Below are 15782 nucleotides of genomic sequence, written 5' to 3' on the forward strand. Positions count from 1 at the left end.
GCGCCCAGCGGCAGCTCACTGAGGCACCTGTAAGCTGTTTGCCAGGGTGGAACACTCAGTGTGGCCCTTGCATTGAAGTCACGTGAGCAAGGGTCTATGCTAGGCATCCAGAATGGGGGGAAGTCCCAATTTCTATTGCCAGGGCTGTGCACCCTTGTTTGGATATAAGTGCACCCTGAGAGGGCTCACCAAGGCACCCAAGAGCCACCTTTGGGGTGGTGGGCTCAGGAGGCCTGCGCACTAAAAAAGCATGACTGTGGTGTCCGGACGTCAGCGGCTGTGAATTGGGTAGATTCAGTTCTTGCTGCTGTGCTCTTGATTGAATTTGCATCTGCCCAGTGGTGGCTCATAGAGGTACCCTGGGGCTGTTTGCCAGGACAGTGCACTCAGAAAAGCCCTTGCACTGAAGCTGCGTGACTGAGGTGTTTGTGGGTAGGCAGCTGGGAGTGGGGGAAGTCCGAATTTCTACTGCCGGGGGCCTTATGCCCTTGGTTGGATTCGCTCACACCCAGGAGTAGCGCACTCAGGCACTCAGAGGGGCCCTGACACTGAAGCCGTGCAACTGAGAAGACTGTGTGCAGGTGTCCAGGAAGGGGGAATCCAGAGTTTCTACTGCCAGGGCAGTGGGCCCTTGTTTGGATAAAAGCACGCTCAGCAGGGGCTCACAGAGGCACCCAAGAGCCATCTTTGTGGCCTTGGGCTGAGGGGGCCTGCACGCTGGCAGAGCATGACTGTGGCGTCCAGATATCAGCAGCTGTGAAATGGGAAAACTTAGTTTTTGCTGCTGTGCCCTTGGTTGAATTTGCATGAGCCCAATGGTGGCTCCCAGGGATTCCCCGGGGCCGATTGCCAGGGCGGTGCACTCAGATAGGCCCTTGTGCTGAAGCCCTGTGACTGAGGTGTCTCTGGGCAGGCAGCCGGGAGTGGGGAAAGTCCGTATTTCTACTGCCGGAGGCCTTATGCCCTTGGTTAGGTTTGCGCATCCAAGTAGTGGTACACTCAGGCACCCAGAGGAGCCCTGGCACTGAATCTGTGTGACCAAGGTGGCTGTGGGGAGGTATCCAGGAAGGGTGAATCCAGAATTTCTACTGCCGGGGCAGTGGTCCCTTGTTTGGGTAATAGTGAAGAGTGTGCCCCACGGTGGCACCCACTAGAAGCCTGTGGAGTGGTGGGTTCAGGCAGTCTGTGTGCTTGAAAAGCACGACTATGGTGCTGGAGAAGCAAGACTGTGGCATCAGGAGTTAAGCTGCTGGGGACGGGGAAGTTGCACTTACTGCTGTGGTAGTGTGCAGCCTTGGAGGTGGAGGTCCCAGGGTCTGTGGTTCTGTGGGTGGGACAGCAGGATTTTGGCTGGAGTGGCTGCTGGGTCGTAGGCAGTGTCCAAGGCCTGTTGGGTGGTGGTATTGATGAGTTCCTAGAAGAGTCAGCTCTCCCCTTCAAGATGGCGTGGACTTCGTGCCCATGCCTGAGTCCCACAGTCCGGGGAGTGCCCACAGCATTGGCAGTCTCTCCCTGTCCAAGAGAGCCTGGTCTGCCAGTCCCTGCTGCTCCTGCTGGATTTAACTGTCCCTCACTCACTCACACACATACCACACAGATCCACACACTCTCCTTTCACCTCCTCACTAACACCCTTTCCCTCATCTCTGTCCTGTGTGCCGCCATCTTCCTCCAATCGGGAGAGGAACCCATGATTTGAACATTTAAAATAATTTATGTTGCAACAAATCAGGATCTAAGCAAAAACTTGATTTTGTCTGTCATACCTCAAAATCCACATCCCCAAAACAGCCACATGTTGCACAAGGACCAACAATTTTCAAAATATCTTCTTTGTTTGCATTTTGTATTGTGAATTTAGGCAGAAATGGGTCCCACTTCTGTGAAACATAACCAACTATAGTACCAGGAGGAGCTTGGATTTCTAACTGTAAGAAGAAATAATAAAAATAAGATTTTCTAAGGTTATTGTATTTTAATTTTATTATAATGTAAATTTACTTCTAAACAATATACTTTTATGAAATTATTTTCACATTACACAAGCCATTTTAAATATCTGGTTCTAAGGAGCAAAGCAGTGTTTACTCATATTTTATAGAAATGAATATACTTACTGTATAGATATATGTTTGGTATTATGCACTAAAAGTCCATATCTTTGATCTTATTTCCTAAAAAGAATCTATCCCAGAACTATCTTTAGAACCTGGGACACTGGATTCTTTGCCACTTTTGTTCCTATTACAGCAGTTGGTCAAGCATGGAAAGTTGTTTCCCATGAGGGCCCTAATATCTATTCCCTTTCATTTGTTGCCACAACACACATCTATTTTTAATATTCTTATCAATTATTAAGTATGCATATTTCTTCTCTTCAGATTGTCAACTTCCAGCTCCTCTGTGTCCTATTAAAAGTAAATGTTTCTGCAGTGTTCAGTTATTACACACCTATATTATCACTGTTTAACTTTTTCCAAAGTGTTAAAAATGAGCAATTATTGCATTTTCCCAAAAAAATCCTTTGTATAATAAGCTGGAAGTGGGTACAAAAATGAAAATTGTTTGCTTGTAAATCAAACTACCTCTCCATCATCAGATCTCATTCTGTCTTTTCTTATTTATTAAGTTAATAGTCTTATGTACGTGTCTATAGTGTTTTTGCATAGACAAAAGTAGTTTCAAAAAGACTGCTTAGAATTACATACAATTGTTCTGGGATCACTTTCAAAGTTATTGGTTTGATTATGACAAAAATTTTAAAATTATTAATGGGTATCAAGATACAACTTATGTTTAATTTATGTGATAATGACTACTATAAAAATAAAACATCAATTATCAGAAATATTCTGTGATTATACCATGTTGGGGCATATTAGATCTTAAATATCCTCAGTAGGAGGATAGAAATTCTTTGGTTCATGTATAAGTACCTTAGCTATCTTATCACTTAGCCAAGTGATTAGCTATAAATAGTTGGAGAATTAATTGGAGAATAAACTTCCCTAATTATTCTTCTTTCATTAATATTTATTTATATTGTGCTAAATAGAGTATTTATACACTACTTTATTAAGACACATAGGCTTGAATAAGAACACCTGGATCAAGTCCCATTTATGATATTTTCTAGATATGTGATCATAGGTAAATCATCTCCAGTTTCTAAGCACAAGTTTGCTCAACTGCAAAATGTGGAGAGTAAAACTTATTCTTTCTAGCTCATAGAAATGTCATGATACTGAAGATGTCTAAGTAAGTAAACGTTCTTCATCACCTGCATTATGTCAATAAAAGCTATTATTACAGGTCCATTAAAGGGTAATGGAATCTATTATATCTATATATATAAAGAGCCAGGGTCATAACATTCAAAATGACTGAAGGCTCCACCAAACGCCATCAGACCCTGCTCCTCTCTCTGGGCCTCGCCAGCAGCCAAGCCTCTCTCCCTCTCTCCCAAAGGTCAGCAGTTCAGCCCACTTGCCAGCAGCCTGGGTGGCTGCCGATCAGCCCTGCCTTTATGTTCAGGACCGGAGATAGGCCTGGAGATTCTGACTGGCATAGAAACTGACCAATCAGAACCAAATCTTGGTTAATTGTGAGGAGCGAATGACTGCCTAGGAGGCGGAGCTTTTGACGCTGACTGGCATAGAAACTGACCAGTCAGAACCTACTCTGGGTGAACTGTGAAGGCAAAACCTAAGGTGGGGACTAAGGAGGGGTTTTAAGGTCATTAGCTTTTGGTGTAAGGTGTAAGAAAGTGATTCAATTTTTTAATGACCGGTTTGGCAGTATAGTGCATATGGCTGGTTATCAGTCCAGATATAGGGATTATGTGTTTTTGTCTGCCAAGAGCATCCCCTCCTGCTGAAAAAGGCTTTCCCTTCCCCTCATTTAAGCAATCCTATCCTATATAATCTATCTATACTAATAAAAGGGTAATATGCTAATAAAACCAGATCAACCAGCCATCTTCCAGACATCCAACTTCCTTCTGGACAAAGCCATGGTGGTGGGGGCCGAGGCAGAGACAGGTGTGATAAGGCCAGCAGGGGAGGGCAGTTGGGGGCACGATCAGGCTGGCAGGGGAGGGAAGTTGGGAGTGATATCAGGCTGGAAAGGGAGGGCAGTTAGGGGAGATCAGGCAGGCAGAGGCAGTTAGGGGTGATCAGGCCAGCAGGGGAGGGCAGTTAGGGGTGATCAGGCAGGCAGGCAGAGAGGTTAGGGGCGATCAGGCAGGCAGGGGGGCAAGGTAGAGGCAATCAGGCTGGCAGCAGGGCAAGGTAGGGGTGATCAGGCTGGCAGGCAGAGGCAGTTAGGGGTGATCAGGCAGGCAGGCAGAGGGGTTAGGGGTGATCAGGCATGCAGGCAGGCAAATGGTTAAGAGCCAGTTGTCCCGGATTGCAAGTGGGATCCCAGATTGAAGAGCATGCAGGTCAGGCTGAGGAACCCCCCTCCATGCACGAATTTTGTGCACCGGGCCTCTAGTATTGAAATAAAATAATTGAATGATTCCTTCTAGAACAATAACATTGTCTTTTCCAAACCTTGATGTTTGTCATAAATGAGAGCATGCAATGTGACATCTGTTCTAAATAATATTACCTAACCAAGAGAAACCACCTTAGAAGAGTTCAGTATCACTTGACACTTCCTGAATTTTGCTACAGTGAGAGAAGACAAAGGGACAATGGGTAGATTTGCTTAATGGTGGAACTCATCCTCCTATCTAATAAAAGAGTAATATGCAAATTGACCATCACTCCAATACACAAGATGGCCACCCCCATATGGTCAAAGATGGCCGCCCCATGTGGACACAAGATGGCTGCCACCAGATGGCTGGCAGGGGAGGGCAGTTGTGGGTGATCAGGCCAGCAGGGGATGGAAGTTAGGGGTGACTGGGCCAGCAGAGGAGGGCAGTTGGGGGGGGGCAGGCCTGCAGGGGAGTGCAGTTGGGGGGGGACCAGGCTGGCAAGGGAGGACAGTAAGGGGCAACCAGGCTGGCAGGGGAGGGCAGTTAGGCGCAATTGGGCAGGCAGGGGAGCAGTTAGGCATCGATCAGGCTGGCAGGGGAGTGGTTAGGAGGTGATCAGGCTGGCAGTCAGGTGAGTGGTTTGGAGCCAACAGTTCTGGATTGTGAGAGGGATGTCCCAGATTGGAGATGGTGCAGGCTGGGCTGAGGGACACAAACCCCACACCTGTGCATGAATTTTGTGCACCAGGCCTCTATTAGACTATATAAAATTAAATGCTATTAACAAGAGTCAGGAAGGTATGTCTCATTTACATGATGCATGAACTGTCTTCACCAGTTAAGATCACAGAAGCCACTGTCATTTTTGGTTGGAAAGGGGAAAAAAATTAGTGAATTACCAAATTTTCAAGGTGTTCTGATTCTAAAGGAGTGATGTACTAATCCAAACAATTGAAAAGCTAATTTCCCCATAGTTCCAGATGAATGCCATTTATTAAAGAAATATTTGCTAATCTTTTCAAAAGTAGAAGGGAAAAGCACACCAGAGCCAATGACTGACCTCTTGTAGGTAGCAAGGGCACCAGCAGCTGTTACACCTCAAGGGCCTGTTTACTGTAATCACCTCTCGACCCGAGTTGTCCGTGATCCTCAGAGTGCAAGATCGAAGTGTGGAACAGAAAGTACGATTGAAGCAGATACTTTCCTCCACAGCAAAGTATATTCTTTGCCCCAAGCTGTTTTTAATCTCATATTTGTTCACAGTTTCAGTGCCAAGTATCACTGATGGAACAAAAAAGAAAATTCATCAAAATAATGCTGTGCTTAGTATCATGCCTTTAAATGAAAAACAAACATAGTGACAGATTATTTATTAAGAATATTGTACCTTCTTTACACAAATCTACATCCATGCTCTAAAACTTGAGGATACTCCATGAAAGTTAAAGTAAACTCTGAGAACAGAACTGTGTGCTGAATAAATTTTTATTCTAGATAAATGCTCTACTTGGAAACATGCAATACCACTTTCAACTAGGAAAGCAATGCTGTCAACAAGAACCGAATGTTGTACTCAAATAATAATTCGGTCATTAATATGAAATTTATTGGGACAACTCATATGATACTAAGAATTTTGTCTAAAATCTATGTCTGACAATATATCTTCAGCTGTATGTTATCCTGCTATTTCAATTTTGACATATTTTAGAAATAACATAATATGTTAAGAACAAAAAGTACTCAAGTAATTTGCAAGTTAGTCATACTCGTAAATTTGTTTATTGTTAAATAATTTGCCCATTTGATTAATCACCGATGAAATCTTGAAACAGTGGAATTTTGTTTTGATGAATTTTTTTTTTTAAATTTAGTCTCAAACTTGATTTGCATTTCTGGAATTCTTAAGAAAAAATAAAAGTATTAGCAACCAGGGAAATGATCACATTTTTAAAATCATTTTAAGATTAAAAATAATGCTAGATTTCTAATGGCATATCACCAAAGACTTTGAGAGTTTTACGCTTTTAGGTTTATTTTCATCAGCCTAGTAATTTTACTTTCAATGTTTATTTTTAAAAAATAAAATAGTGCTATTTTTAAAACAGCTATTATAAACATTTAACTTTATCCTTTATAAAATATTTAGATATATAGGAACTTCTGAAACCTAAAATATTTTCCACAACTTTAATAGAAGAGGATACACTTACTTCCAAGAAGCTCCACCTGCTGGTGTACAACGATCAGGTCTAACTGTGAGGGCGACAGGACAGGGAAACATTACATCACAACACTGAAAACTTGTGGGGATATTCTTCTTTTTTTATTTGAGAAGCATATTTATTTTCACACACAAAAAAAGACCATGGAACATGAAAATTGGCTATTTGTTTAAAAACTCAAAAAATATTCCACTTTATATGTTTTAAAGTTTATACTACTGGTCAAAAAAACAAACAAACAAACAAAAAAAAAACCTAACTAATTCAGGAATTGTAATTCTGTTATAAACACCTTAAAAAGCAGAAAATATATATGAAAATGTTCTTTTCAGATATTTGAAAACAGGCCTTACAGGACTGTGATACCTAAGAGAAGGAAAAAAATGAAGTAAATCTTACAACTGTCCTATATTACTGCAGGAGTCTGTTTCCCAGCCCCAGCAAAGGCTGTGTAAAATCAGAGTCTAATAACCTCGCAGAGCTGAAGAGACAGCTTTTGGAATTCAGATAGGCTAAAGTAGCTATACTATTTTTTCTTTTGTGATTTTTATCTTTTCTTTCTTTTTTGTTTTTTAGTGATGAAGGTAGTACATATGTGTCCTTATCGCCCCATTCCTCCCCACCCCCCACTTATTCCCTCAACCCCCTGGTGTTTGTGTCCATTGGTTAGGCTTATATGCATGCATACAACTCATTTGCTTGATCTCTCCCCCTTACCCCTACCCTCCCCTACCTTTCCTCTGAGGTTTGACAGTCTGATGGATACTTCTCTGTCTCTGGATCTGTTTTTGTTCATCAGTTTATGTTGTTCATTATATTTTGTGGGGATATTCTTAACCTGTTTACTAGACTACATAAAATTAGGTCTAACTGTTAAAGGTAACATGAAGGCCATGAAACATTACATCACAACATTTTGAAGTCTTTTGGAGATAATATCAACCTGTTTACTAAAGTATATGAAATTAGATGATTTTCATGTTCTCTATTCAAAACAGTTGAATACAACTCACATTTATTTTATTTACTTATTTATTTTTAAATATATATTTTTATTGATTTCAGAGAGGAAAGGAGAGGGAGAGAGAGATAGAAAAATCAATGCTGAGACTCATTGATTAGCTACCTCCTAAACTCCCCCCACTGAGCCTCAAGCCCACAACTTGGGCATATACCCTGTCCTGAAATCGAACCATAACCTCCTGGTTCATAGATCGATATTTAACCACTAAGTCACACTGGCCAGGCACAACTAACATTTTATATTAAAAAAGAAAATAAAATGTTTTTTTTTATTTAAGTGAAAATAAAAAATTGCAAGAACCTTGAAAATTCCAAGGCAGATTTGCCCAGAATATAAATAGAAACTGTGCTTAACTATGCTCTCTTTCTGTGGTAATGGGTAAAAGAGTAGCTATTAGAATCAATACTTTGAGAAGATTTTTAAACAATCTCTATGAATAATAATCCCTATGATGTTTTAAAAGTTGATTCCCCTTCTTTTTATAAGAAAACGAAATAAAACAACAAGGATCTGAATGTCTGGCCGCTCGTTCTAACCCTGCCTAACTTTACTCCTACTGGGTCATGCAGCACCTCATTGCCCACAGTGATGATATATCCTTGTTAAAGCAGAAAGAGCTTATTGTGGAAATTTTTTTTCACTCATACCTCCCTTTGGACTAGAAAAAAACAGAAATCCTGCTGATGTTGATAAAACATCAATTTAAGCAGAATAAAAGTTATGTCACTAAATGCATAACAGTAAAACTTTCCTTATGCAATTAGAAATGAAGTCCATTTACAGTGATAAAGTATGCACACGAATGAGAAATTACTATGTTAAAAAGTAGGTAATGCAAATTGTTTTTAAAGAAAATAATAAAAATGTGCTTTTAGAATGAATGAATTACTTTATATATATATTTTAAATTTGACATTCAGTCCTTGAAGTCAATACAAAATCTAATGCTGATTGTCTTTTCTAATGTTTAATTTTCTATGTTGCTTTTAAATGTACTTTTTTCTCTTCCACATTAATAAACTCATATGTATCTGTTAAGTTGAAGTAGACACTACTAATATTTGGCATTGGGCATCACAAACTCAGAAAATTGGAAGTTACCTTATTTTGTTTATTCTCCTTCCATATACTGATTTTGAGGTAAAGCTAATATTTATTTAATTCAAATATTGTTATTGATAAAAGTGTGCATGTGGCCTCTTAAGATTTATAACAAGTATTTTCCAAAAATAATTTATGATTTTAAATATTCTAAAACTTAATTTAACAATTACGCAAATTAAAACATTAGAACCAACCAAATGGGAGAATGCATTTGCAAATAACAGCTCCAGAAAGGGGTTAACATAAAAAATATATAAAGAACCCTTACAACTCAACAATAAAAAGATACCAAACAATTCAACTAAAAAATGGGTAGAGGACTTGAACAGATACTTCTCCCAAGAAGACATAAACATGGCCAACATATATGAAAAGACACTCAACTTCACTAGCTATTAGGGAAAATGCAAATCAAAACTATAATGAGGTATCACCTCACATATGTTGAAATAGCTATTATCAAGAAGACAAGTAAGTGTTAGAGAAGTTGTGGAAAATAGAAGTCATCATTCACTGCTGGTGGGAATGAAAACTGATACTGCCACTATGGAAAAGAGTATGGAGGTTCCTCAAAAACTTAACAGTAGCCGAAACCGGTTTGGCTCAGTGGATAGAGCGTCGGCCTGCGGACTGAAGGGTCCCGGGTTCGATTCCGGTCAAGGGCATGTACCTTGGTTGCAGGAACATCCCCAGTGGGAGGTGTGCAGGAGGCAGCTGATCGATGTTTCTCTCTCATCGATGTTTCTAGCTCTCTATCCCTCTCCCTTCCTCTCTGTAAAATATCAATAAAATATATTAAAAAAAAAAAAAAACTTAACAGTAAAGTCACCATATGACCCAGCAAACCCCCTTCTGTGTATATGCACCCTTATGTTCATTGCAATATTATTCATGGTGGCCAAGACATGGAAACAAACAAAATGTCCTTTGTTAGATGATTAGATAAATAAGATGTGATATATGTATATATATATATATATATATATATATATGTATCACATATATATATATATGTGTGTGTGTGTGTGTGTGTGTGTGTGTGTGTGTGTGTGTATGTATGTATACACCCCCCCCCACACACACACACAATGGGGTACTACTCAGCTGTAAGAAAGATGAAAAACTGCCATTTGTGACAACATGTATGTACCTTGAGAATATCATGTTAAACAAAATAAGTCAGACAGAAAAAAAATTAAGAACCATATGATTTCACTCACATATGGGATATAAAACTGAAAGCAACAAATGAACAAATACGACATACAAACAAAAACTCATAGACACAGGCAACAGTATAGTAGATACCAAAAGGAAGAAGGGTAGGGGTATCATAAAGGGTAGAGGTCGTAGACTGAATGCTGTTGGAAAGAGATTTGACTTTCAGTGGTGGGCACACAATGCAATATACAGATGATGTATCATAGAGTTATAGAGTTGAAACCTATATAATATTATTAATGTCACCTCAATAAATTTATTAAAAATTATAATCAGTTTTTTCTAGTGTACTATTGTTAGTTCTGGTCTCTTGAGAAAAAAAATGTAGAGCTTTGGGAGAAGAAGACATATGCCTCATAAAAAGTATCCATGATGATTTACCAGATGATATATGTAGAAGTAACTTAGGGATGAGGGAAGAACTATGAAGGCAAGACTAAGGTTTTGAATTTAGGAATTTTGAATATTAGTGTCATGGATCAAGTTTTAGTCTTGAAAATGAGAGGCCATCAATTAAGATATGCTCTACAGAAGAGAGATTACAAATGGCAGCAGAGAAAGTGGATGCTTCATGAACATGCTCCCAGAAACAAACTGAAACTACAAATGAAATATAGAAAAACTTCCTGAATAATCAACAGAAGACTCACTGGAGAGAACCCTGATAACTGTGGACCAAAAGTGGAGACCGCATAGAGACAGGAGGAAGGGGCAGATGTGCAAAAGGGCTGGTGGGCTCCCACAGATAGCAACTGAAGTCCCAGAGAGATATCTCAGCTGTGAAGGGTTGCCCCTGAGAATTCTAGGGTATAATTTCCAAGATGGGACCTTCAGCAGAGAGCACCACTACTGAGAATGGTATCCACATAACAAGGGGCTCTAAATTTCCAGGAAGAGACAGCTGTAAATTCAGGCACCCTCTTAAAGGGCCAATGCACAAAATTCCCTGTGGAACCACCCACGTTGTGTTCCAGCAGAGGGAGGGCAGAGTGGACTGGAGCTGTGTGAGCAGATGCTAGAATTGGGGATGTGGGGGTTAGAGCACAGAAGGCAGATACCCCCAGTTTCTAGTGCTGAGTCATTCCCTCACACAGCAGAGGACATCTTTCCCACACAGACATTTGCCTTGCCTGAGGCGGGGAGAAACAGTTGACTTACCCTATTGTAAAACACCTTGTCCTGAGGCCACTTAAGAGACTAAAAATAACAATTAGCCTCCAGGCAGAAGCAACCACCCCACCCTGTTGAAAAAAACTCTTGCCTCACCTGAGGACAATTGTCTGGGGCTATTCAAGTCGGAATCCTATCAGTCCGTAGACAGAGGTAGTCTCTGGAGTCTTTGAGTCTTTGTCTGGTCTAATTAGTCAGAAACAGCACTTGACATTGTCCTGCACTAGATATTGAGAGGCATAGAGGAACTACCTAACACAAACCCAAACAGGGCCAAAATGAGGAGACAAAGAAAAAAAAACCCAAATGAAAGAAAAACAGAATTCTCCAGAAGAAGAGAAAAATGAAGCAGAGATAGAAAATTTATCTGAAACAGTTTAGACTAATGATGGCAAAGAAACTCAACAGCATGAAAAAAGATACAATAACTATGAAAAAAGTACAGTCAGAGATAAAGAATGACATAACACAAATAAAGAACACATTGGAAGGGATACACAACATATTAGGGGAAGTTGAGGATCAAATCAGTGAATTAGAAGACAGGGTTGAAAAAAATCACTCAATCAGAAAACTAAAAAGAAAAAAATAATAATTAAAAAACAGGAGGACAGCTTAAGGGAGCTGTGGGACAACATGAAACATAACAATATTCAAATAGCAATTGTGCCAGAAGAGACAGAAAGGGAGTTAAGGGATATAGAATGTGTTTGAAGAAACAATGACAGAAAAGTTCCCTAAACTGGTAAAGGAAAAACTCATACAAGGTCCAGAGACATAGAGAACACCAAGCTAGAAGAACGCAAACTGGCCTACACCCAAATGCATCATAATTAAAATTCCAAAAATTAAAGACAAAGAGTGAATCTTAAAGGCAGCAAGAGAAAAGAAAACTGTTACCTAGAAAGGAGCTCCCATAAGGCTGACACCTGATTTCTCATCAGAAACTCTACAGGCCATAAGGGAATGGCATGAAGTACTCAAGGTAATGGAAATCAAAGATCTGAAACTAAGATTACTATATGCAGCAAGGCTATTATTCAAATAGAAAATCAAATGAAGAGCTTCCCAAACACACCCCCCCCAAAACAAAACAAAACAAAACAAGGCTAGAGTACATCCACACCAGGTCAACATTATCAGAAATGCTAAAGGAACTGCTGTGATGAGAAAAGAGAAAAAGAGAGATACCTAGACATACAGAATTAAAATAGGAATAAATAAGTACCTATCACTAATAACTTTAAAATTAAATGGATTAAATGATTCAATCAAAAGGCCCAGGGTAGCTAAATGGATACAAAAACATGACCCAACTATATGCTGTCTACAAAAAACCCACCTCAGAACAAAAGACACACACAAGATGAGAGAGATGGGATAAGAAAAAATTTTTGAAGCAAATGGAAAAGGAAAAAAAAAATGAAGTACCAATACTCATTTCTGACAAAATAGACTTCAAAATGAAGGTCATCACAAGAGACAACAAAGTCACTACATAATACTGAAGGAATCGATCCAACAAGAGGATATAACCCTGGTAAATATATATACAACTAATATAGAAGCTTCTAAATAGATAAAAAACCTTCTAGAGGACTTTAATGGAGAAATCTACAAAAATACAGTTAAAGTAGGGGACTTTAACACCCTGCTGACTTCACTGGATAGATCTTCCAGACAAAAACTTAACCCATTTACAGTGACTCTAAAGGACACACTGGAATAGATGGATTTAATGGACATTGATAGAACATTTCACCTCAAAGCTTTAGAATATACATTCTTCTCAAGTGTACATGGGTCATTCTCAAAGGTAGACCACATGTTAGGACACAAAACAAAGCTCTACAAGTTCAAGAAGATTTAAATCATATCAAGCATCTTCTCAGATCAAAGTGAAATGAAATTAGATATTAACTACAGTAAAAACACACAAAAATATTAAAACACATGGAGACTAAATAGCATGTTATTAAAACAATGAATGGGTTACCAATGAGATCAAGAAAGAAATAAAAAACTTCCTGGAAACAAATGAAAGTGAACACACAACAACCCCAAATCTCAAAAATTACAAAAGCAGTCTTGAGAGGGAAGTTCATAGCATTACAGGCATACCTCAAATAATAACAAACAAACAAACAACACACACACACACACACACACACACACAAACAAAAACAAAAAAAAAAAACAAGAAAAATCAACAACAAACTATTGCCCTAGTTGGTTTGTCTCAGTGGATACAGCATTGGCCTGAGGACTGAAGGGTCCCAAGTTCTATTCTAGCTAATAAAAGGCTAATAGGTAAATTGTCCCCTCAGTAGTTTGACAACTTGGTATGACATGCTCTAACCACGAGGAGGTGGTGTTGAATGAAGGAAGGTCCCAGCTGGCAGCTGGCAGTGAGGGGAAGAAGGACCCAGCCAGCAGCAGGAAGGCCCTGATTGCCGTTGAGGCCTAGTGAACCTATCAGTGCACAAATTTTGTGCACCAGGCCTCTAGTATTAGAAATAAACTGCAATAAAAAGAATCACAAATGTTCAAACACTTGAAGGCTGAAAAACATACTACTAAACAATTATTGGGTTACCAACGAGATCAAAGAAGAAATAAAAACATCCTGGAAACAAATCACAATGAAAACACAACAATACAAAATCTATGGGACACAGGGAAAGCAGTCCTGAGAGGGAAGTTCATAACATTACAGTACTACCTAAAAAAAAACACAGACAAGCAAATAAGAAAAACTGGTAATAAACCATCTAACTCTGCAACCTGAAGAATTAGAAAGAGAGCAAAAAGAAAAGCCCAGAGTGAGTAGAAGGAGGGAAATAATAAAGATCAGAGTGGAAATAAATGACAGAGCTCCCCAAAATAAAATCAATGAAAACAAGAGCTGGTTCTTTGAAAGGACAAATAAGATTAATGAACATCTAGCCAGGCTCAACAAGAAGCAAAGAGAGAGGACATATAGAAACAAAACCAGAAATGAAAGAGGTGAAATAATAACAGACCCTACAGAAATATGAAGACTCATAAAAAAATACCATGAGCAGCTCTATTCCAATAAACTAGTCAACCTAGAAGAAATTGACATATTCCTAGAAAAATATGACCTTCCAAAACTCAATCAGGAAGTATAAAAAAATCAAAATAGGCTGATAACTATGGAGGAAATTGAAGCAAAATAATAATAATAAAAAAACTTCCAACAAACAAAAGCCCTGGACCAGATGGCTTCACAGGGTACTTTTATCAAACATTCAAAGAAAAAATAAAACCTATCTCCCTTAGACTATTCCAAACATTCAAGAGTAGGGATCACTTTCAAGCTCTTTCTAAGAAGCCAGAATTACCCTAATCCCAAAACCCAATAAAGATAATACAAGAAAGAGAATTACAGATCAATATTTTTCATGAACATAGATGCCAAAATTTTCAACAAAATTCTAGCAAACTGAATCTGGCATTACATTAGTAAGAGCACACACCATGGCCAAGTGGGATTTATTATGAGGATGCAAGGATAGTACAATATCTGAAAATCAATAAACGTGACACATCACATAAACAAATTGAGAGATAAAAACCATATAATCATATCCATTGATGCAGAAAAAGCATTTGACAAAATTCAACACCCTTTCTTGATAAAAACTCTCAGTAAGGTGGGAATAGAAGGATCATACCTCAACATAATAAAAGCTATATATGACAAACAAACAGCCATCATCATACTCAATGGGCAAAAACCATTTCCCCTAAAAACAGGAACAAGACAGGGATGCCCACTCTTACCACTCCTGTTAGACATAATATTGGAAGTGCTAGCCAAAGCAATCAGACAAGAAGAAATAAAAGTCATACAAATTGGAAAGGAAGAAGTAAAGTTGTCATTGATTGTAGATAACATGATATTGTACATAGAAAACCCTAAAGACTCCATAAAAAACTACTACACATAATAAATGAATTTGGCAATGTGGCAGGACACAAAATTAACACCCAGAAATCAATCTATGGCTTTTGTTTACACCAATGATTAACTCACAGAAAGAGAAACTGGAAAAAAAATCCTATTTACCATTGCAACAAAAAAAATTAAGATATCTCAGAATAAATTTAAACAAGGAGGTAAAAAACCTGTACTCAGAACATTACAGGACACTGAAAAAAAAAAGACAGAGGAAGACATAAACATATGGAAGAATATACCATGTTCATAGATTGGTAGAATGAACATCATTAAAATGTCCATACTACCCAAAGCAATCTATAAATTCAATGCAATCCCATTAAAATACAACAACATACTTCAAAGACCTACAACAAACTCTCTAAAAATTCATCTGGAATAAAAAAAAAGACCTCAAATAGATGTAGCAATCTTGCTAAAGAAGAACAAAGTTGAAAGGATCACAATACCAGATATCAAGCTATACTACAAAGTCACTGTTCTCAAAGCTTCCTGGTACTGGGACAGGAACAGACTTATAGACCAGTGGAACAGAACAGAGAACCCAGAAATTGACCCAAGCCATTATGC

General features: G+C 38.8%; 1 protein-coding gene across 1 annotated transcript in view; it reads right to left on the reverse strand.

Moving 5' to 3' along the window:
- Positions 1-15782, reverse strand: part of PLSCR5 (phospholipid scramblase family member 5) — a gene marked incomplete at both ends in the record, with an annotated part of 74497 nt that overhangs the window by 34150 nt on the left and 24565 nt on the right. The window contains 3 exons of the mRNA XM_080654661.1: positions 1767-1928; positions 5544-5764; positions 6697-6739. Of these exons, the coding sequence (XP_080510787.1) occupies positions 1767-1928; positions 5544-5764; positions 6697-6739 (426 nt within the window). The remainder of the gene's footprint in view (positions 1-1766; positions 1929-5543; positions 5765-6696; positions 6740-15782) is intronic.

The sequence above is a fragment of the Plecotus auritus genome (genome assembly GCF_963455305.1).
Source record: "Plecotus auritus genome assembly, chromosome: 2".
Classification (NCBI taxonomy): Eukaryota; Metazoa; Chordata; class Mammalia; order Chiroptera; family Vespertilionidae; genus Plecotus; species Plecotus auritus.